This window comes from Carettochelys insculpta, chromosome 1, assembly GCF_033958435.1.
Source record: "Carettochelys insculpta isolate YL-2023 chromosome 1, ASM3395843v1, whole genome shotgun sequence".
Classification (NCBI taxonomy): Eukaryota; Metazoa; Chordata; order Testudines; family Carettochelyidae; genus Carettochelys; species Carettochelys insculpta.
Window position 1 is genome coordinate 169,646,038 of NC_134137.1, and position 18,506 is coordinate 169,664,543.

At 43.4% G+C, this 18,506-nt stretch overlaps 1 protein-coding gene across 1 annotated transcript in view; it reads right to left on the bottom strand.

Annotated features, from left to right (window-relative positions):
• The window catches only part of LOC142006889 (amine oxidase [flavin-containing] B-like), a 76,986-nt gene extending 59,157 nt beyond the window's left edge, over positions 1 to 17,829 (bottom strand). Inside the window, exon 1 of the mRNA XM_074983400.1 lies at positions 17,778 to 17,829. Within this exon, the coding sequence (XP_074839501.1) occupies positions 17,778 to 17,823 (46 nt within the window). The 5' untranslated portion in view covers positions 17,824 to 17,829. The remainder of the gene's footprint in view (positions 1 to 17,777) is intronic.
• Between the last annotated feature and the right edge of the window lie 677 nt (positions 17,830 to 18,506).

Sequence of the window (18,506 nt, forward strand, 5' to 3'; positions counted from 1 at the left end):
AGGCCCTGGGCGACGTGCCCATTCTCTCCTACAGACAACCTCCCAACCTCATGAGGATCCTCACTAACAGCCACAGTCTATACCCCAGGAATACCAGTCCTGGAACCTTTCCCTGCAACAAAGCCCACTGCCAGCTTTGTCCACATATCTTCTCTGGAAATACCATCACTGGACCTAACCAGGTTACTCACAGAATCACGGGCAGTTTCTCATGCTCCTCTACTAACATCATATATGCCATCATGTGCCAACAATGCCCAGATGCTTTGTATATTGGACAGACTTCTCACTCCCTTAGACAAAGGGTCAATGGGCACAAAACAGACATCAAAACACTCCAGATCCACAAACCAGTTAGTCAACATTTTAATGGAATGGGGCATTCTGTCAATGACCTAAAGGTATGTGTGTTACTGAAGAAGAATTATCGCACCGTTCTGGAAAGGGAAACAGTCGAGCTGGCTTTTATATTCAAATTCAGCACATTAACACATGGTTTAAATCATGATGGGAGCTTTGAGTCACTATAGCGGCTCGTCTGCATACTTGGCTCAATCTAATTCTTGACCTTCCCCCGCCCAACCCCTCCACTCTCTGATTTGCTCACCTTGATTATTTTTTTCTCATTTATCCTCCTTGCTTACTGTTTTTCATTCTCTGTGCCTTAAATATTGAGTCTGTTCTGGTCTGGCTATGGTCTGAAGAAGTGGGTCTGTCCCATGAAAGCTCACCTAATAAACTATTTTGCTAGTCTTTAAAGTGCTACTTGACTGCTTTTTGTTTTGATAGTTTGTTGTTTTGCTGACATTTCACAGACTAGTGCATATATCAAGTCTGCTGCACAGCAAGCCTGATTATAAAACCCTCCCACTGACCTCAGCGGGAATACTTTTGTGAGTTAATATTGCCTAACATGAGACAGGATTATAGAATCTGGCCCATAGTTATCAATGGCCCTCATACTAGTACAATACTTGTATGCAATTCAGGTACTAGATTGTAGTATTAGGAGGCGGGAAAGATAAGAGCTGCCATTGACATCTTTCCAGTTGAATTGGTCCCAAGAACAGGATCTGCTAGGTAATAGGGAATCTGGCCAGTTTTAAGCACAACTATAGTATTTTAGGCCCCAATCCTGCAAATTGTGGCATGGAAGCAGTTCACTGCACTTGTATGGAGCTCCATTAATTTCAGTGAGGCTCTCCATGATGCACCCATGTGCAGATCAGAGCCACAAGGCACAGTGTCATTCCCAGTTATATGGGTACAACTCAAATATAATTAAGGTGGTGGTAGCTGAGGGCAAAACTGAACCATCCGATTACTCTGTGGGCACTCTACAGAGGAGTAAAGCTTCATATTGTTTCCACTGTGTTTTCAATTTTCTTGTGTAAATTTTCAGTTGCTAAAAACTGGGCCTTCAAGGTTTCAGGAGAAAATTTTTATTTTAATTTTTTTTCCAAACACAATCACATATGTTCTATTGGGGGTAAAAATAAATCAGTACCAATGGGGTTTGAATGCTCCCTATTTTGTTCTTATGAAAAATGCCCCAAAGATGTAATCAGGAGACAAAATAAATTTGTACAAGCAGTAGTAGTGATACTGCAGTAGCACCACCTGAGAGCTCCACCCAGGTAAACAACAAGCACTTATTAACAAGAGGCAATCCCTGAACTACCTAGGTTGCATCAGAACAGGTGAATAAAAGAGGGTGGAAGGAAGAGAAAAATTAGTAAAGGAAGCTTAACACAAAGAACTTAAAAATGGCCATACTGCGACAGGCCAAAGGTTCATCTAGCCCATTATACTATCTTCTGACAGTGGTCAAAGCCAAGTGCCAAAGAGGGCATGAATAGAACAGCTAATCACCAAGGCTGTGTCTACACTTCAATTCCTCTTTTGAAAGAGGCATGCAAATGAGGGTAATCAAAAATGCAAATGAGGTACAGATTTGCATAATACCCTTTCAAAAGAGCTTCTTTTGAAAGAAAAATGCTGTGTAGACAGGGCTGTTTGGAAAATAAACCCGTTCTTCAAAAGATTCCTTCCTATTTTGTTTCAAGAAAGGTTCTCTCACACATGGGGTTTACTTTCGAAACAGCCCCGTCTACACTGTTTTCTTTCTTTCAAAAGGAGAATATGCAAATAAGATTCCACATATGTAAATATAAGCCTCATTTGCATTTTCAATTTCCCTTATTTGCATGCCTCTTTCGAAAGAGGAATGCAAGAATAGACACAGCCTAAGGCTATGTGCAAAAACAAGGAAGTAGACAGGACGTAAGAGCAGAATGCGACATTAACAGTCAGGTGTAAACCAACACCACTTAAATCCTTTTCGTGCATTATTTACACCCAATGTGCACCACACCCTTTGGATTAAAGTCACCAGTTAAATTGGACTCCCTTTGTAAAACAGAATAAAAAGAGAGTGCACAAAAGAGATTATCTTGCTTCAATATTTAATATGTTCTGACCAGATTCCTACCACCAAGCCAAACATAACATATGGTTTATATGCAAACTATGTACACAAAATGTACAGCATGAACTGGCTGTTTGATCAGCTGTCACTGTGTGTAGTGGACAAAACACACTGCATTCAACTTGACTGCTTTTTGTTTTGATAGTATATAGACTAGCACAGCTCCCTCTCTGCATTCAACATTTTATCTCAATGGTCTAAATAGCACATGAAGACCATCTGCCTGACAAGCACGAGGTTATAAAGGCATCTTTTTTCTCTCTACCAGTTGAGCTACATGGTAGAACACAAACAGCACGGAAGAAGTGCGTCTAGTAGAGGAAGAAATACATTATTTGTATGGTGAGCAAAAGGGTTCAAAGTTTTTGCCCAGTTATGACAAGAACCAATCAATCATTCTCACAGCCTAACAACAGTGGAGAGATACCAAGAGCCTCTACAGGGGCTCGTTCCCCACACCATTGCCTTGGAGCAAGTGGAACCATTATATACTGTGCAAAGTGGCAGTAGAGTATTCCCTCATCAGACTGTTGGCTTCTTCCAGCCACTCTGTCCAATTACTAAGTATCTCACGTGTCAAAAGACAGGACCAGGCCTCATAAAATATTCATCCAAGTTAAATGTTCTGACAGGATGTGGACCCTCCACTCCTTTCTACCCGCACAAAGGGATCTGACACCTCCATTGTATAAGTACTGGTATGTACTTGTGTTCTTACCTACCACCACTCTCTTGCAGTCCCATGCAGCAGTTATATTACAGGCTCATCAAATCATCAACCCTTTTTGCCACAGAGAAGAGTGGGAAAAGAGCCCTCTGTATAAAGAGCTCCCTCTACCCATGCCTTCTTCGCTCTCTCCCCATCCTTGATATCTTCCTTCCAGTGCTCTTTTCAAATAACTTGCCTGTTAATCAGCTAATTAGCCCATTAATTTCCTAAATCCAGTTTGTCCTAGCAATCAGGCACACCCCTGATTACTTAGACCTTTTCTGTGAGACGGGCGGGGCGGGGAAATAGGGCATGACTTAGTTGATACTAACACGACAAAGAGTGCTGGCTCAGTTCCAGCTCTCAGCGCTCTGTCACATGTCTGTGTTACAAAAGGAGTGGCTGAGGTAGAGAATATACACGAGTTGCCCAAAGCCAAAGAACTCAAATTGCTGTGCCCTACTTCGGATTTCAAACTACTGGATCACACCCCATCTCCGAAGAAGAGAGCTAGGGGTCACAGGCACTGCAGATTTCCTAAGTCCTTTACTACCGCCCCCTAGCGAAGCCGCTACGGCCACCAATACAGTGCAAGTGGAAAGGCGATTCTAGCCTGGGTAGACACACCTGTGTTAGCTTTAATTTTACTAGCAGAGGTAACAACAGTAATGAAGACAGGGCAGGGCAGAATGGGTTTCAACACAAGCTCTCTGCCTAATTGTAAGCCCATTGGGGAACTGTGGGAAATGTACTCAAGTTGCTGACTTGTACACCAGTGAGTCATCCCTGCTTTGATTATCTGTGCTCTCCAAATCACAGCTAACACAGGCATTCTAGCAGATCAGGCTCACAATTTCATTTGCAGCACAGGAGGTACCCTAAGAAGCAATAGTTTTATATATGCCAGCGTTGAAGGTCAGGACCTCAAAAGGTGTGGGCAGCCACATGTACTAGTTACAAATATACTAGATAATGATGAGGTAGTTTATCATCTCGTGCATCTGTTTCACCAGAATAGTAGACCCCTGACTTACGTGGAGGTTGTGTTCCTGCACAACCCAGAGTAAGTCAAATTTTGCACTACTTGGGGCAGCCAGGAAACTAATCAGAGCTACTGTGCTGGTCAGTTTCCCAGCTCCCGTGAGCAGTGGGGAGCTGCACCCTGGCTCTCAGCTCCCTGGCACTCACAGGAGACAAGAAACTGATGGGCACAGCTGTGCTGGTCAGCTTCCAGCTCCTGTCAGTGGCAGAAGCCACCCCTCTCAGTGGCTCTTGTCTGCCACTGACAGCAGCAGGGAAACTGACCAGCATAGCAGTGCCTGTGAGTAGGGGGCAGCTGGCGCCTGGCTCCCAGCTGCCTGCCACTCACCTTAGCACTTCTGTTCCCCAAGCTCTTAAAGCAGATAAAAACAAGTCAATTCAATAACCCTTTTCCCGGGGGTAAAACTTCAAAGGCTGCATAATCAGCATTGGGACTTTTAATTAATCAATCATCATCATCATCACTGTTGTCCTTTCTACCTGCTGACGTGTAGGGCAGCAAGAAAGGTCCTCCACTTCTGCCTGTCATTGGCCAGACTTTCAATAGTCCCCCAAGTGATTCATGTTCTCCACTTCTACTTCAACAGTCCAGCACCACGTTGAGTTGGGTCATCCTTGTTTCCACTTCTCCTCAGGAGTCCAGTACACAGCAGTCTTTGTGATGGAGCTTCCATGTTTCCTGAGCACATGCCCAATCCATTTCCAGCATCTTTTCATAACGATGGTGGCCATATCATCTTGCTTGCACTATGCAAGCAGGTCCTGATTTGAAATTATTTTTGGCCAAAAAATTACAGAGGATCCTCCGAAGGCTTCTGGTGCAAAAGGTGGACAATTTACCAAGGTCATACTCTCATCTACCAGCATTCTGATCCCTATAATAAATGTTGATAAGTTACAACTCTGATAAAACTTAAGTTTGGTGTGGATGCTGCACTGTGATGATTTTCATACAGCATTCAGATGCATAAAGACATTTCTGGCTTTACTCTGAATATCACTTCTGATGCCTCCAACTTGTCTGATGATACTACCCAAGTATGCCAAGCTCTCTGTGGCAGGTAGGTCATGGCCATTGATCTTGACTGATGCTGGTACCTCAGTGTTTAGGGTTATGACTTCTGCCTTCTTCTCGCTAACTCTTAGTCTGACCTGTTTTCCGAAGGTGCAGAGTCTATTTTCCATTAAATCACACTCTCCTTATTCCAGAGGAAACCCTCTTTTGTGAGCCAGGAAAATAAAAAGACTTAAGGCTTATAGATACCAGAGTCTATGAATATTGCTTGTTCCCCTGTTGTCCAGCACATTTCAATGGTCTGAAGTTCTCAAGCTTCTGATGTTACACATTTGTCACACCCACTTCTAAATTCTGTAGTATTACTGAGTAATGGTTTTGTACACAACATGGAACTTCGCCATTAAAAATCAGACTTCAGTGAGTTCACTACAGTAACTACTATACAAATGTGATGAAAAATAGGTCCAACTGATGTAATCTTACAACTCAGGGAACTGGCAGTATGAACAATACCACTAGCTTATCTTCAAGTGTTAGAAATGTAAACTACAGCCGTCAGCTTTACTACAACAGAACCCCATCATAATTTTGGAATCTGAGCAACACACCCAGCTTCCTTAACAAACCTGTGATTATTTTACAAGAAGGTACTTTGAAGTTACAACAGAAATGCTGGGTTTAGGAGTGCTGCCACAATCCCTACCTTGAAGTGGTTTCTATCATATGAAGGCTTTACAGTTTGGTGCAAGACTCTCAGCACCTGCACTATACAAACTGTGCCAGTGCCCTAACTTACGATGAAACCACTCACAAACCCAAGACAGATGTGAAGGGCACAGACATAGTTCTGAACTAATGTAATTACTTTATAAATATCTGCATCTCTGTTAGCCTAGGGCTGCATGCTGTCTGGTTGGGGAAGATTACTACACTCCTTCCCAGGATTAAAATTAGTGTGTTTGGGGGCAGGGAGAGGTGTTAATTGCTGCAGACTACAGGACAGAAAACCAAATCCAAAGGAATACCAGCCCTTAGGATAAACTGCATCAGACAGTTCAGACTGGTTCAAGTGACCCAGGGGTCAAAGAATAATTTATGGTACAAGGTGCCAGGTTAAACTCACTGAAAGGCCCTCATTTTGATCCAACAAACTGACAGTCCACTTTGACAGAAATGGAGGGTCAGCAACCCATGCTGAAGGGCATGAAGAACTGGAATTTGTTAGTGTTTCCATGCAGAAGTGCGGGGACTGCTGGTAATCTTAGAATGTGGTTACATCTTTTATCGTTTTCTTACACTTTTTCTGCATAAGGCTTATATCCTAAAACAAACATACTGTGCACTGTGTAAGGATATTTGGTCTTTAGTGAAGCACTGTCTTGACCTTTAAGAGAGCAATAGTGCAAGCTCTGAGCTACTTCATACCATTTGGGATAATCATTGCAAATAAAAGGGAGGCTGCAAATCCCCCCCATCTGGAAGTAAAGAGTCAAAGGACGCTTCCTACAGAGAGGTGACGATGGCTAGAGACCTATAGAGGGTATCAGAGTAATGGTGAGGTACTTTTGCACCTTGCAGACATGACAAGTCCATCATTACTCTTACTGAAATTATCCAAACACATCCTTTGGTATTCATGCAATAAACACCTGAACGATTTCATGTACCACAAAAGTACTGGTAGCTTACTTCTGCTGAGACATCACTGCAGTCTGACCCTGCAATGCTCAGGCTTTCTTATCTATATGAGCACAACAAACAAGCCACCTCAGTTTCTTACCACAATTTCCCATCTTTGGACCACATCACATCCACTTACCAGTTGTTTCTTGGGGACTATGAAAACTAGCATGATCTGTTTTGAAGATGAGTTTTGGCAGTTCTAGGCACTGAACCTTTTATTCTCTGTTTGTATGGGAACTAGCAAAACGGAGCCCTTCCCTTGATTAGGAACGCTAGAATTTACTATACTCCAGGTATTTATTAAAGACAGACAGAGAGACAGAAAGGTATTTGTTATTTGCAGCTGTTGTAAGAATATGGTAATGCATTACATCTGCACCGAAAGAGAAGATGATATAGAGAACCACAGAGGTTAAGCAGCTGGGTGCTGGGGGTGAGAAGAGCTGCAAAGTAAAAAGTATGTCCCTAGAGTTACTGTTATCTTTGCTGTTACCAGAAATTAAAAGAGAGAAGATCAGGGTTCCCACAGCACAGAACTGGATCTGTTGGTGACCTCTCGGTCTTTGCAGTTTTGATAAAAATCTAAGAGAAGAGACAATGAGAAACTAGAGAGAAGAAAAAGTTGAAAGGGAGACAGGACAAGGTTGCAACTCATTTGTTTGAAAGAATGGCAAAGTGAATTGCTTTTACATCCACCTCCCTGGAAACACACCATTCAGATTTGTTACTATTTACCTGCTACTATCTTGGAAACACCTCCTCCCCCAAAAATTCCCAAAGGCCACATCTACACAGGCAGCTTCTGTTGACAGAACAGCTTTTTAGTCAACAAAACTTGCAGAGCATCTACACGGCTGAAGTGCTCTGTCAATAATTTGTTAAAGCTCAGCTGTTCAGTCAGCAGCATTATGCCTGTTCCAGATCAGGAATAACTCCTATGTTGAGAGAGTGCCCATATAGACAGTTCTGTCAATGGAGGGGGCTTCCGGTTTCCTGGGCAGCCCTGTTTGCAGAATGGCTGACCAGAATCTATCAAGAGAGGGCAGGCAGTCTGGCTGCTTTCTGTTGACAGAGTGGATTGCTCTTCTGATCTGCTTTTATGTGTAGACGCAATCTTTCAACAGAGGTACTGCCAAGGTTTCCCTGTCAACAACGACTTCTATGGATGTAGGCTGCCTGTGTAGACATATCCAAAATGTTTAGCACTATCTCAGCTCTGATAAAATTAAAATTTCTAATGACTAGCTGCAACTACTGCAAACATGCAACATATTTGTGCAGAAACACATCATAATAAAGGCAGTTTTACAGAGATTCCAAACTTGCTGATCACATGATCAAACATAGCCTTTAATATCAAAGCCCAGAATTAGAGCAGAACCAGAGTCTGAAAAAACTACTGAAATAAAACTGGAGTTGCATTTTTGTCTTAAACAAACAACAAGGTGAACTTTGACAAAGAACTCAGCCTTTCCTCTGACCAACGCTACTTACGTAATAAAATTCAGCACTAGCCTATGGAAAGCAAATTGCTTACCTTGCTCTTTTACAGTCTGAAGGCTGACTGATAACTCTCCCAATACGTGGGTTTTAGCTTTCCTCAGTTTTGCAACACATGCTCAGCGTACATGTGCACATACAGTTTTATACATCGTTGCCTTCTGCAGAGCAGGGACCCAGTTAAAAGCGTTATTTAAACTCATGTAAATCATTAGAAATATGCTGACTTTTTTTTTGCTTCGCAGTCGGTGAAATCCTCTTCAATTGAAACTAATGAAGAAACTCCCATTGACTTCAGTGGGCTAAGGATTTCACAATAGTATAGTAGTTTAAATAGTACAGTATACTAGTATATTTAATAGTATATTAAAGTACCTTGTCGCAAGCTACTTTGCTGTGTAAGAAAAATGTCCTTTCAGAAAAGATTAAAAATTAAACTCTTTTTAGTGACCAGCGTTTTATAATCTCATCAATAAATATTACTGGTTAGATCTTGGCTGGACATGAACGAATGGCTGTTATCAAAGGGGTAACAAACTGAATATGTTGTACAAAACCCATATGACATTGTAGTGGTGAGTCGATATTGTGATAAAAGGGAGAAATTGGACAGAAAGAATACATGGCCCACCAGAGATCTCACTGAACACATATGACCTCTGTTCAATATGGGTAAAAATCAGTTACTTCCATTGAAATCAATGACAATTAAGCACCTAACCTGCTTTGCTCTTTTTGAAAATCCTGCTAGGCACATACCTACACATTTAAACACTCAAAAACCTCTGAAAACCTGACTCATGGTGATCAGAAATCATCCATCAATTCACCAAACGCAATTAATACATTTGTATAACAAATCAGTTTCATATGCAACTTTTTATGAAACTTTTTTCCTTCAGTGACCCAAAACACTGGAGATAGGTTTATTTAACTAATAAGCAATTTTAAAATGCTGTTTTCCTCCATTTCCTATTCAAATACTGCTTGCCAATAATCCAACATTTAAAAAAAAAAAAAAACACGAAGAAATGCAACAGTCACCATTTTCTAGCATAGTAAGAAATGTGAAAACTCAGACTCTGAACGAATTGTCCATCAGACAGTGTAATTTCTTAAATAAATGTCTATAAACATAGCTGTCCCAAGAGTTTGGTGAATCAAGGTGACCACTCCAGACTCCACATTTTGGGTAGATCCCCTGGATTGATATGATTAGCCATCACAGTCAGCCCAAAAAGTGTCAGGTGTGTCCCAGAAGTCATGGGATTGACACTACTACCCAGGCCCTGGGCCAGTTTAGGGACTGCCTTGTGTCTAGATATAACATATCTTCTTGGTAAGAAAAAAAAAAAAAAGAGGCCAAATACAGTGTTAAGGATAAACTGAGTTGCAAATAAACCCGTTTTAATGATTACTCCCACCAAGAAGAATGACCTTTCCTGTAGAAAAGTCATTAAAAAGTAGAGATGCAAAACAACATGACAATCAACTGCTTATATCAATATTTTCTGGGGGCTTACTTAAATCACAGTTAAAATGGATTAGCTTTTATTTAAATCAATCGATCCTCCTTGTCTAGCCAATCTGGATTGGATCAGCAATGTTGACTTGGCGAATCAAGCATACATACGAATGCAGAATGGTGCTTCATACCTGATAAATGCAGGTCTGTTTGCTATGTAGTAGCCTAAAAACACAGATTTAACAGTTATGTCATCAAATTTATTCCACTGTCATTGAAAAACTGTTCCACATAGCGGTTCAGTCACATGAAACACCACTGATGAGCTGTCCATCCTTAATGAAATGTTCTGTTATCTGATCCTTGAAAGTAAACGGAGATTAAAATTTTTAGACAAAGCAGTATGGTGATTTCAAGCCTTCTCAGATAATTCGTGTGTACAATCTCAACCTTTACACACTTTTGTTGTTCATAACACTCACATTAGTAACTATAGGCAAATGGTCAAATGATGTGGAGTCTTCCCACATGTGTATCCAAAAGAGTCACTGGTGACTCTCTCATTCAAAGAGTAGTTCTTTTTTAAATAATTTTTAAAGTGCCCACACCCATAGAACGTAGGTGCCAAATATAGCATACCTGATGCAATTTATATTTCCACGTGCAGAGTCAATGAATATTGTTTGTCTATTAATGCCACAAAACCTGAATGCTTTTTCACAGAGAGCAAAAGGAGGAGGAGGAGGATGGCAAGGAAAACTTTTCCTGCTGTTTTCTCTCTGAGACTTCATGGATCATATCTTTTGCAATTACAGTTGAAGAGTTTTTCAAAACCCACTATGAGGCCCACGGATTGAAACAGGCCCAGAGATTTCTGTCCACTAGACACATGCCTTGATTACCAAGCCATCCTGAGACAGACTAACAGGCTTGTTTGCTGTATAAGATTTGTTGCTGGGTACTATCATCTTTGTGACTGTAAAAGGAACAACCAAGAGGTTGAATGTCAGGTTCCAGATACCTTCCAAATATCTAGTCTCATGTCACTTTGTAGTAAAAATGAAGGTAACCAAGGACAAAAAGAGGAACCTTTGATGAAAGATAGCAGTCAGAATAAGGACCATTAACTCTAATGACACTAGAATTCCCTGGATCAGTGTGTATCAGGATGGACATAATTTGGCATTCTGAAGGACTACATTCATATGGACTACTTTACCCATCTGAGGTTGTTTCATCCACCCTGATATTTTAAAACAGTAATATATCTGGCATAAATACCGCACCATTTATACTAGGGAGATACTAACATTATTATTGCTCTTATCAAAGATATTTAATGATAACAAAATGATAATAAAATGTTCCTCTGCCCTCCTTTTAGATATCAGTAAAGTCTGAATTATTATCCTGTGGTTAACGACAAGTGGAAATGACTTCGGTCACCTATACTCCTGCTGCAACAGTTTATCCTTGAACAATAACAGGCTGTTATTACTGAGGTCTTCTGAGAAATGAGCTGAACATCCCTCATATATTATTTCTAATACATCTGACCTGCTTTCACAAAGTTCATTTTTATTGGCTCACAGATATAGTGAGAGCTGTAGCAAGTATGCAATGCACTTGAGCATCATGTAATCAGTGAAGTCTAAGGAGAAGAGGAAAGCCTCACGGTACCTTCTTGCTCTAAAGATTTGGAATGATCTTATAAACCCAAAATTTTAGCCAGATTTCTTTTTGTTACAGTACTTTGTGGTTTAAATAAAAAGTGACATGTTAGTTCTCTCACCCGGAGAAAGAAAACATTTCTCTACCACATCTTTAGTAACAACACTTAACCTTCAAAAAAATCTTTCATATTTGAAAGGAAATTCCATTAATCTTATCCTGGTTGGAAGCACTGTAGGTGAATATCTTGGACAAAGCACCTTCTTTATTAGGTTGGCTGCTGCCATGATGTTGGCTTTCAAAGAGGATGCGTTAAAACAAGCTATACATCTTCAAGCTAAGAAACCAGCTAAACTTCATTCTTAAAGCAAAGGCAGGCTATTCTGAAAATACTATTGGGAAATTCAGAGAAACAAGTTAACTCTGAAGAAACTCCACAAAATTCACTCTAAAGCATATTTTGTCACTGATACTACAAAAATTAATATTCTCAGCTGGTATGGTGGGAGTCCCATTGTTTTTCTTATAGTTGTCACCATTTTAATGTCTAGGAGTCTTTTCAGAAGCAAACAGCTGATTCTAAACTGTGGTACAAATTGACCCCCAAGAGACTTTAAGCTTCTCACACATCCCATGCTAAATTTGTATTTAATACCAAATAGCATTATATAATGTGCTGCCTGATGTTTTCACTAAATACATTTTCCAGTCAGGAGAGTTTTTTCCCCCACGTAGAGCCCTCTTCTTCAGTCACTCCATGCACAGACACTGCAGTGACTTCAACAGAAGTTCTACCTTCAGAACCGATTTTGACCCTTGAAACCTATAGGATGAACAGCCACAGCATTCTGGTTGTAAAGAGTTAATGCCTCCTGTTCCTCTGCTTCTTCAGTCAGTTTAATAATTTTCAGTAAGAGGTGGCCTGAAATCCTCAAATGAAGCACAAAAATAGTTTCTTTAGCCTCTAAGGGTATGTCCACGCTCAAGATGGGAATAAGCCTCCCAGATGAGGCAGACAAGCTCCAGCGAGTTTTGCTCAAACCAGCACACTAAAAATAGTGTGGACATTGTGACACAGGCAGTAGATCAAGCTACCCACCTGAACTCAGACCAAGAGTATCAGGTAGGTCTGGACTTGGGTGGCTGTACCACAACAACCATGCTATTCGTTGTAACTCAGGCAGCACTCACAAGAGTGTCTCTACCCTGGCTGGGAGGCTTGTTCCCCACCATGCTGCCGACATACTGGAAGGAATTGAAGAAGAGCAGATTTTCATTACTGAGTTGGGAACTGAAACATCCAGCTGTTTAATTCTATTCTTTGCTTTTCAATAAGCTTCTGCATTAGAAGAGCATTTAATAATTAAACTGGGGGAAGTAGCATCTTGGGCGAGAATGCCCTCACCTTCCTAGGAGAACACTGATCATGATGGCTCTGAATTATAAGGAACAACATACTGTACTGGCAGAGTAATGGACTAAGATCTAATTCCATGATGTCCAACATGCTAGCCACTAGCCACATGTGGCTAAGTAGTTTGAACAATAAATAAGTTTTCAGAATAATGTGGCTAGTTCACTGTAGCAGCCTCAGAACTGGTTGGACACCACGGGTCTACTACACCTTTCCATCCTTAAAGGTTGAGAATTTCCTGTCTAAATCTGGATGAAAAGGGGCTATGATGGATAGAGCTGCTTGTCAAGAGTGGCTACAGCATTACGGATAAGCATACTTTTAGAGCATGTATATACATCTAAATACCAACATCGTTGGACAGAATCTGCTTTGTATCTTTCCTCAAACCATGACTATGTCTACACAACAGAGATCTTTCAAAAGAAGCCATTCTGGAAGATCTCTTCCGAAAGAACTTCCTTCAAAAGACAGTATCCACAAAGCCCCCCACTCTTTCAAAAGAACAGGCCAAGGATCAAAAAAATCAGGCCCCATGAAGACTGCTCTTTCGGAAAAAAAGGCCTGTGGGCCATCGACACACATTTTCTTTCAAAAAAGGGTGCTCTTCCTTAAATGGGAAGGCAAGAGCAATTTCACAAGGTGCACTGCATTCTTTCGATTTATGTTCAAAAGAACACTTTTTCTGCGTAGACTCTCCATGGGCTCTTTCGAAAGAGCCCCCTGCTTTCAAAAAGTCTTGAGAAAGAACTTGCTAGTGTAGACACAGCCTACTAGATGAGCACTGCTAATGGTGCATTTTCACCTTTTGTGACTAGGTAAGGCTGGGAGGGGGTAAGAACAAGAGGGAAAAGCAGGGCAGGCAAACAAGCAGAGTGTGAGCAGATGGGGAGGAAGCTGCCCTGGGCCAATTGGGGCCAGCTGGTCCCACTTAGGACTGCCTTTAAAAGAATCCTTTGCCCAGTAGGCATGGGGGGAGAGTGGCGTGGCGTGGCGTGGCGTGGCGTGGCGTGGCGTGGCGTGGCGTGGCGTGGCGTGGCGTGGCGTGGCTCGGCTGCAAGGGGCTAAGGCCCCTAACCAGGAGGCCCTGAGATTTGGTGTGAGGCCAAGCAGGTTGATTACACAGGAGGAGCCAAACCAGGAGGGGGAACGGGCCACTGCATCTGCTTCTGCCACTGCCTGGAGGAGGTACGGTGGGGGGGAGAGGAATCATCTGGGGAAGTGGCCCAGGGAAGAGCTGCGGTGTTCATGATGGTGGGGAGCCCTTCCCCACCACTAGCAGCCACAGACATATCAAGTATTTGGAACTTTAATAATTAATAAAATTTAATCCATACTTTGTCATCAAGGAACTGGGCTTGGATAATTTTGTCAGAGAATATAGTGCCAAATGCAATAAAAAGTAGTGTGTACAATTAGATAGCTTATAAGTTAATTAAACAGTATTAGGAAGGATTCTGAAATTGACACTGCATATAGAAAAAACCATTAATAAATTGCACCTCTGAAATAAGATAGTTTAAATAAATCATATGTGGGTTAAGATATAAAAAACAAATACTGCAGTTGAAAGAAAAATGTTACAAAACAAATAATTTTTTGTATGACAAGAGCATGGGTTTATTTATTTGTACCTAGTTATTGAAAAAGTCACTAGTTGATTTCAGAACTTAAGCAGATGTTCAACTTTCAACATGAGCGATTTTATAGATTTCAGTGGGGCTACTCACAGGTTTACAGGGTTTTCTGGACAAAATCTCCAGGAACATCATAAAATAATTTAGCCCATTTTCACATTTTTAAACAATTCACATTTTCATTTGCCCTTTTTCTCTTTCTACCCCCTTTTTCCTCCAGGCAAAATTACAAAGGTTTCAAAATTAGCAGTCTGACTTGTGCTCACTCACAGCAATACTGAAATAAGTGGATAAGAGACAAACCCTTCATTCCCTGTGGACATAAACTGTGTTCACCGTAACCTGTGCGGTTGCTCAAGAGAAATTCACATGCTGCCCAGACGATCTGCAGAGTTCCCTCACCTAAGTTTTGTTTTGCTGCTGCTGATGTGCATTCATACATGCCTCAGTGCACATAAAAAAATCATTCTGCACATGGATGGAAAAAGATTAGAAGGAAAATTGGTAGGCACTATGGGAGCTTTGCATGTGCAGTAAGTGCATAAGTGGGTGGCAGAACAAAGAAGGCAGGAATAGTGTATGTTGTAGCATTTAATACTCACTAAGGAGTTAAGCTGTTCCAGGGGAAGCACAGCAATTTTATTAATTGCACGAGCACTTGGCTCAGGCTTAACCTGCTCAGGCTTCTGAAACAAGCTAATTCAAGTGGATCATCCATGAAGATTTACCCCAGGCATTAGTATAGTCACTGCTGTGTTAACAGCAGTGATCACTATCCTTTCAGCTGCACGTTTTGCTCTCTTGCTGTGGGAAAGGTTTGCTTCTCATTTTCAGAGCTCTTTGCAGAGTACAGCAAGACATCCCCTTAGCTGGCTCCTGGGCACCACGGCAATTACATTTTTCTATGTTCAGAGGCATCCCAGACTGCAAAGAAGGAGAGTCAGCAATGCTAGGGATCTATTAACTCCACAGCAGGTCTCTACTAGAAGGTATGGCGAGAAGATGGGGCACTGGGGTAGCAAGGTGAGGGCAGGGAAGAGTCACTGGACAGCAACACTACATGCCACGAGCCCAGCACTGCAAAGACCTCCAAGGCACCCAGCGCTGCTTTCACTACCGTTTAAGTCTGTTCTGCATTTTACATACATCATAAGCTCCCCCATCCATCTGCACCGTACAGCTCCCAGCACGTGGGACAGAGCAGCGGTCACAAGGCACGACCAGGTGCACCCTGGGCTGCCCAGCCGCCACTGACAGCTGGGGAGGTAGGGGATCTAGCTCCAGAATTACATTTTAAAAAGAAAATAAGTTAGGCAAGCTCCCAGTTAGCATCTTACTGCTACCTGCAAGTGTGTGGTGGGAAGAGCAGGGCCCAGGCTCAGGACACTTCCTGCCCACATGATGCTGACACCCTCATGTACCAGGGAGGATGGCTCTCCACCCCACAGTCAGGCTACAGCTGGCATACCACCTGGTGGTTAACCAGAGGGTGTCCTTTGCCAGTCCCAAAGTGTCTGATTCAGGAAAAAAAGGGAAACCTTGAGCCGTACCTGTAGTTCATGAAAGCTAGTTTGTTCATCTCTGCTTTCAACTTTGTTTTTCATTAATCTATGAAATCCATGCCAACAGCTCTCCAATCTCCTTCAAGCAATGTGATAATAGAGGCATCCCTCAGCTACTTTGTACAAACAATGGCTGAGGTTAAATGTATCAGAGGGATAGCCAAGTTAGTCTGTGTCTTCGAGAACAACAAGAAGTCCTGTGGCACCTTATAGACGAACAGATATTTTGAAGCATAAGCTTTCATGGGCAAAGACCCCCTTCGTCAGATGCATGAGTGGAGGTTCCACACTCTCCTCTGGAGCCTCCACTCACGCATCTGACGAAGGGGGTCTTTGCCCATGAAAGCTTATGCTTCAAAATATCTGTTCGTCTATAAGGTGCCACAGGACTTCTTGTTGTTTTTGAGGTTAAATGTATCTACTACATTAGAAATCTGTCAAGAAGCACTAGCATGCAGTCCTGGAAAGGATGTAAAAATAGAGTAGTTGATGGTCAGTCTCCCTGGGCAGCTTATCAAATTAAGTGCTGTGTGGTTTTCAGGGCAGCTCTCCAAATCCTTACTGAGTTCTGTAAGGTGCTGATATAAAGGAGAGCTACTCCGATTCAAAACGTAATCAGAACTTGATAATACCCTTAAGAAACAGTTTGATTATTACACTCATGCTAAAAGAGAGACCTCAATCCTGCTGCCCTTGCTGGGACTACTTTTACATCAATTTCAGTGAGGGTGTGATTGACTAAAAACTGCACACACACCAGATTAGCCTCAGTGTCAGACATCATCATCATCTCGCCTCGGGGTACTCCATTTCCTTTGCAACGCAAGATTTAATGAAACTCAGTAACAAAGCAAACCTAGAAGCCGTCCCCTCCCTCCACCCACACTTCACCCGCGAACCAAGCCACCTTTCTGGGCTCGTGAATCTTCTAAGGATACCTCGTCCATGAGGAAAGCCAGCCTGCACTTTGCCACACACGCTTTCTTGCAAACCCTATTATTTGCATTAACTACTCCAGTGACCTGATGGGCAACGCTAAGCTGTGGGAGCCTATTCTCGGTTTGCTAACAGAACCTATTGCCACATCCAGTGACAAGAAACCATTTGGTGACTTTTCCCCTCGTGCCCCACCCCCAGCCTGCTGCACCCTTAATAACCCTTTCCCGTTTGGCAAATGCAACCCTGTAGGGCCAGGCTGGTTCTGCACAGAGTGCCCTGTTTAGCGCCTGGAGAGGGCTGGGCTGGGCAGAACGGGGTTGCAGCTCTTTGGGTGGGGATGGGAGGGAGACAAGCCCAAGTTACCGGCAGATAACGAGCCGAGCTCTAGCGCGGTGGTTTGCGCCACGGGCTGGGCGTCCCGACGATCCGGCAACAAGGGGCCCGGCCCCCCAGCGCGGGGGGGCGCCGCACGCAGCTTGTGGCGGGGCCGCCCATAGCCGGGAGAGGCCGGAGGCAGCGTCCGCGCCCCCACAGCCCCCACTAGCGGCCCCTGCCCCAGCTTTCCGCGCAGGGCGCCGCCGTCTGGCCGCTGCCCCGGCCCCCAGCTCCGTCCGTCTGTCCGCCTGCTCCCGGCGCGGGGCCGCACTGACCTGAGATGCCGCCCCCCACAACCACCACGTCGCATTTCTCGCTCATGGCGCTGCCTGGGCTGCTCCGGCTCCTGCTGCTGCTCCCGGCGCTGCTGCCGCTCGCCTCTCCCCGGCTGCCGCCTGACAGCGCCCCGCCCCGTCCGGCTGGGCAGCTGGGAAGGCGGCCGCGCCTCGCGCCTCCCCCACACACACCCCTCCCCGGTAGCCGCTGTAGCGCATCTCAACGCACAAGTTGATCATGAGCTGCTGATACGCCCTGAGCTTCTCCATCATAGACTACGGCCTAAAGGGGTTAGCTCGGTGTTAAAACGTCCCTGGCCTCACTGTAAATACCATTAGCTCGAATTAGTGAGCCCTGACACTGATAACAAAATGTTGATATTACGGGATGGGTACAGCCTCTATTTCAAACTTAAAATTTCGAATAAAGCTTAGTGGGAAGCGCCATGACTCCCATTCGAATCTATTGGCCTCCAGAATGTCCCATGTCTATCCCACAAAGCTATGTGGCGGCCCTCCACGTATGGCTGCTTCCTTGTCCGCTGCTCTCCACCCAGGTGTGCAGGAAGAAGGTCACAGGAAGCCTACGAATTTTTGATTGAATTTGAATTTGAATTCTGCAGCGCCCAGGGCTGCCTGCAAATGGAGAGGTCCGGCCCTGTAGGTGACAGGGCTGACAGCACAGATGCCTGCCCACTGGCCCTGGCCGGAAGGGCTGTGACTGCTAGA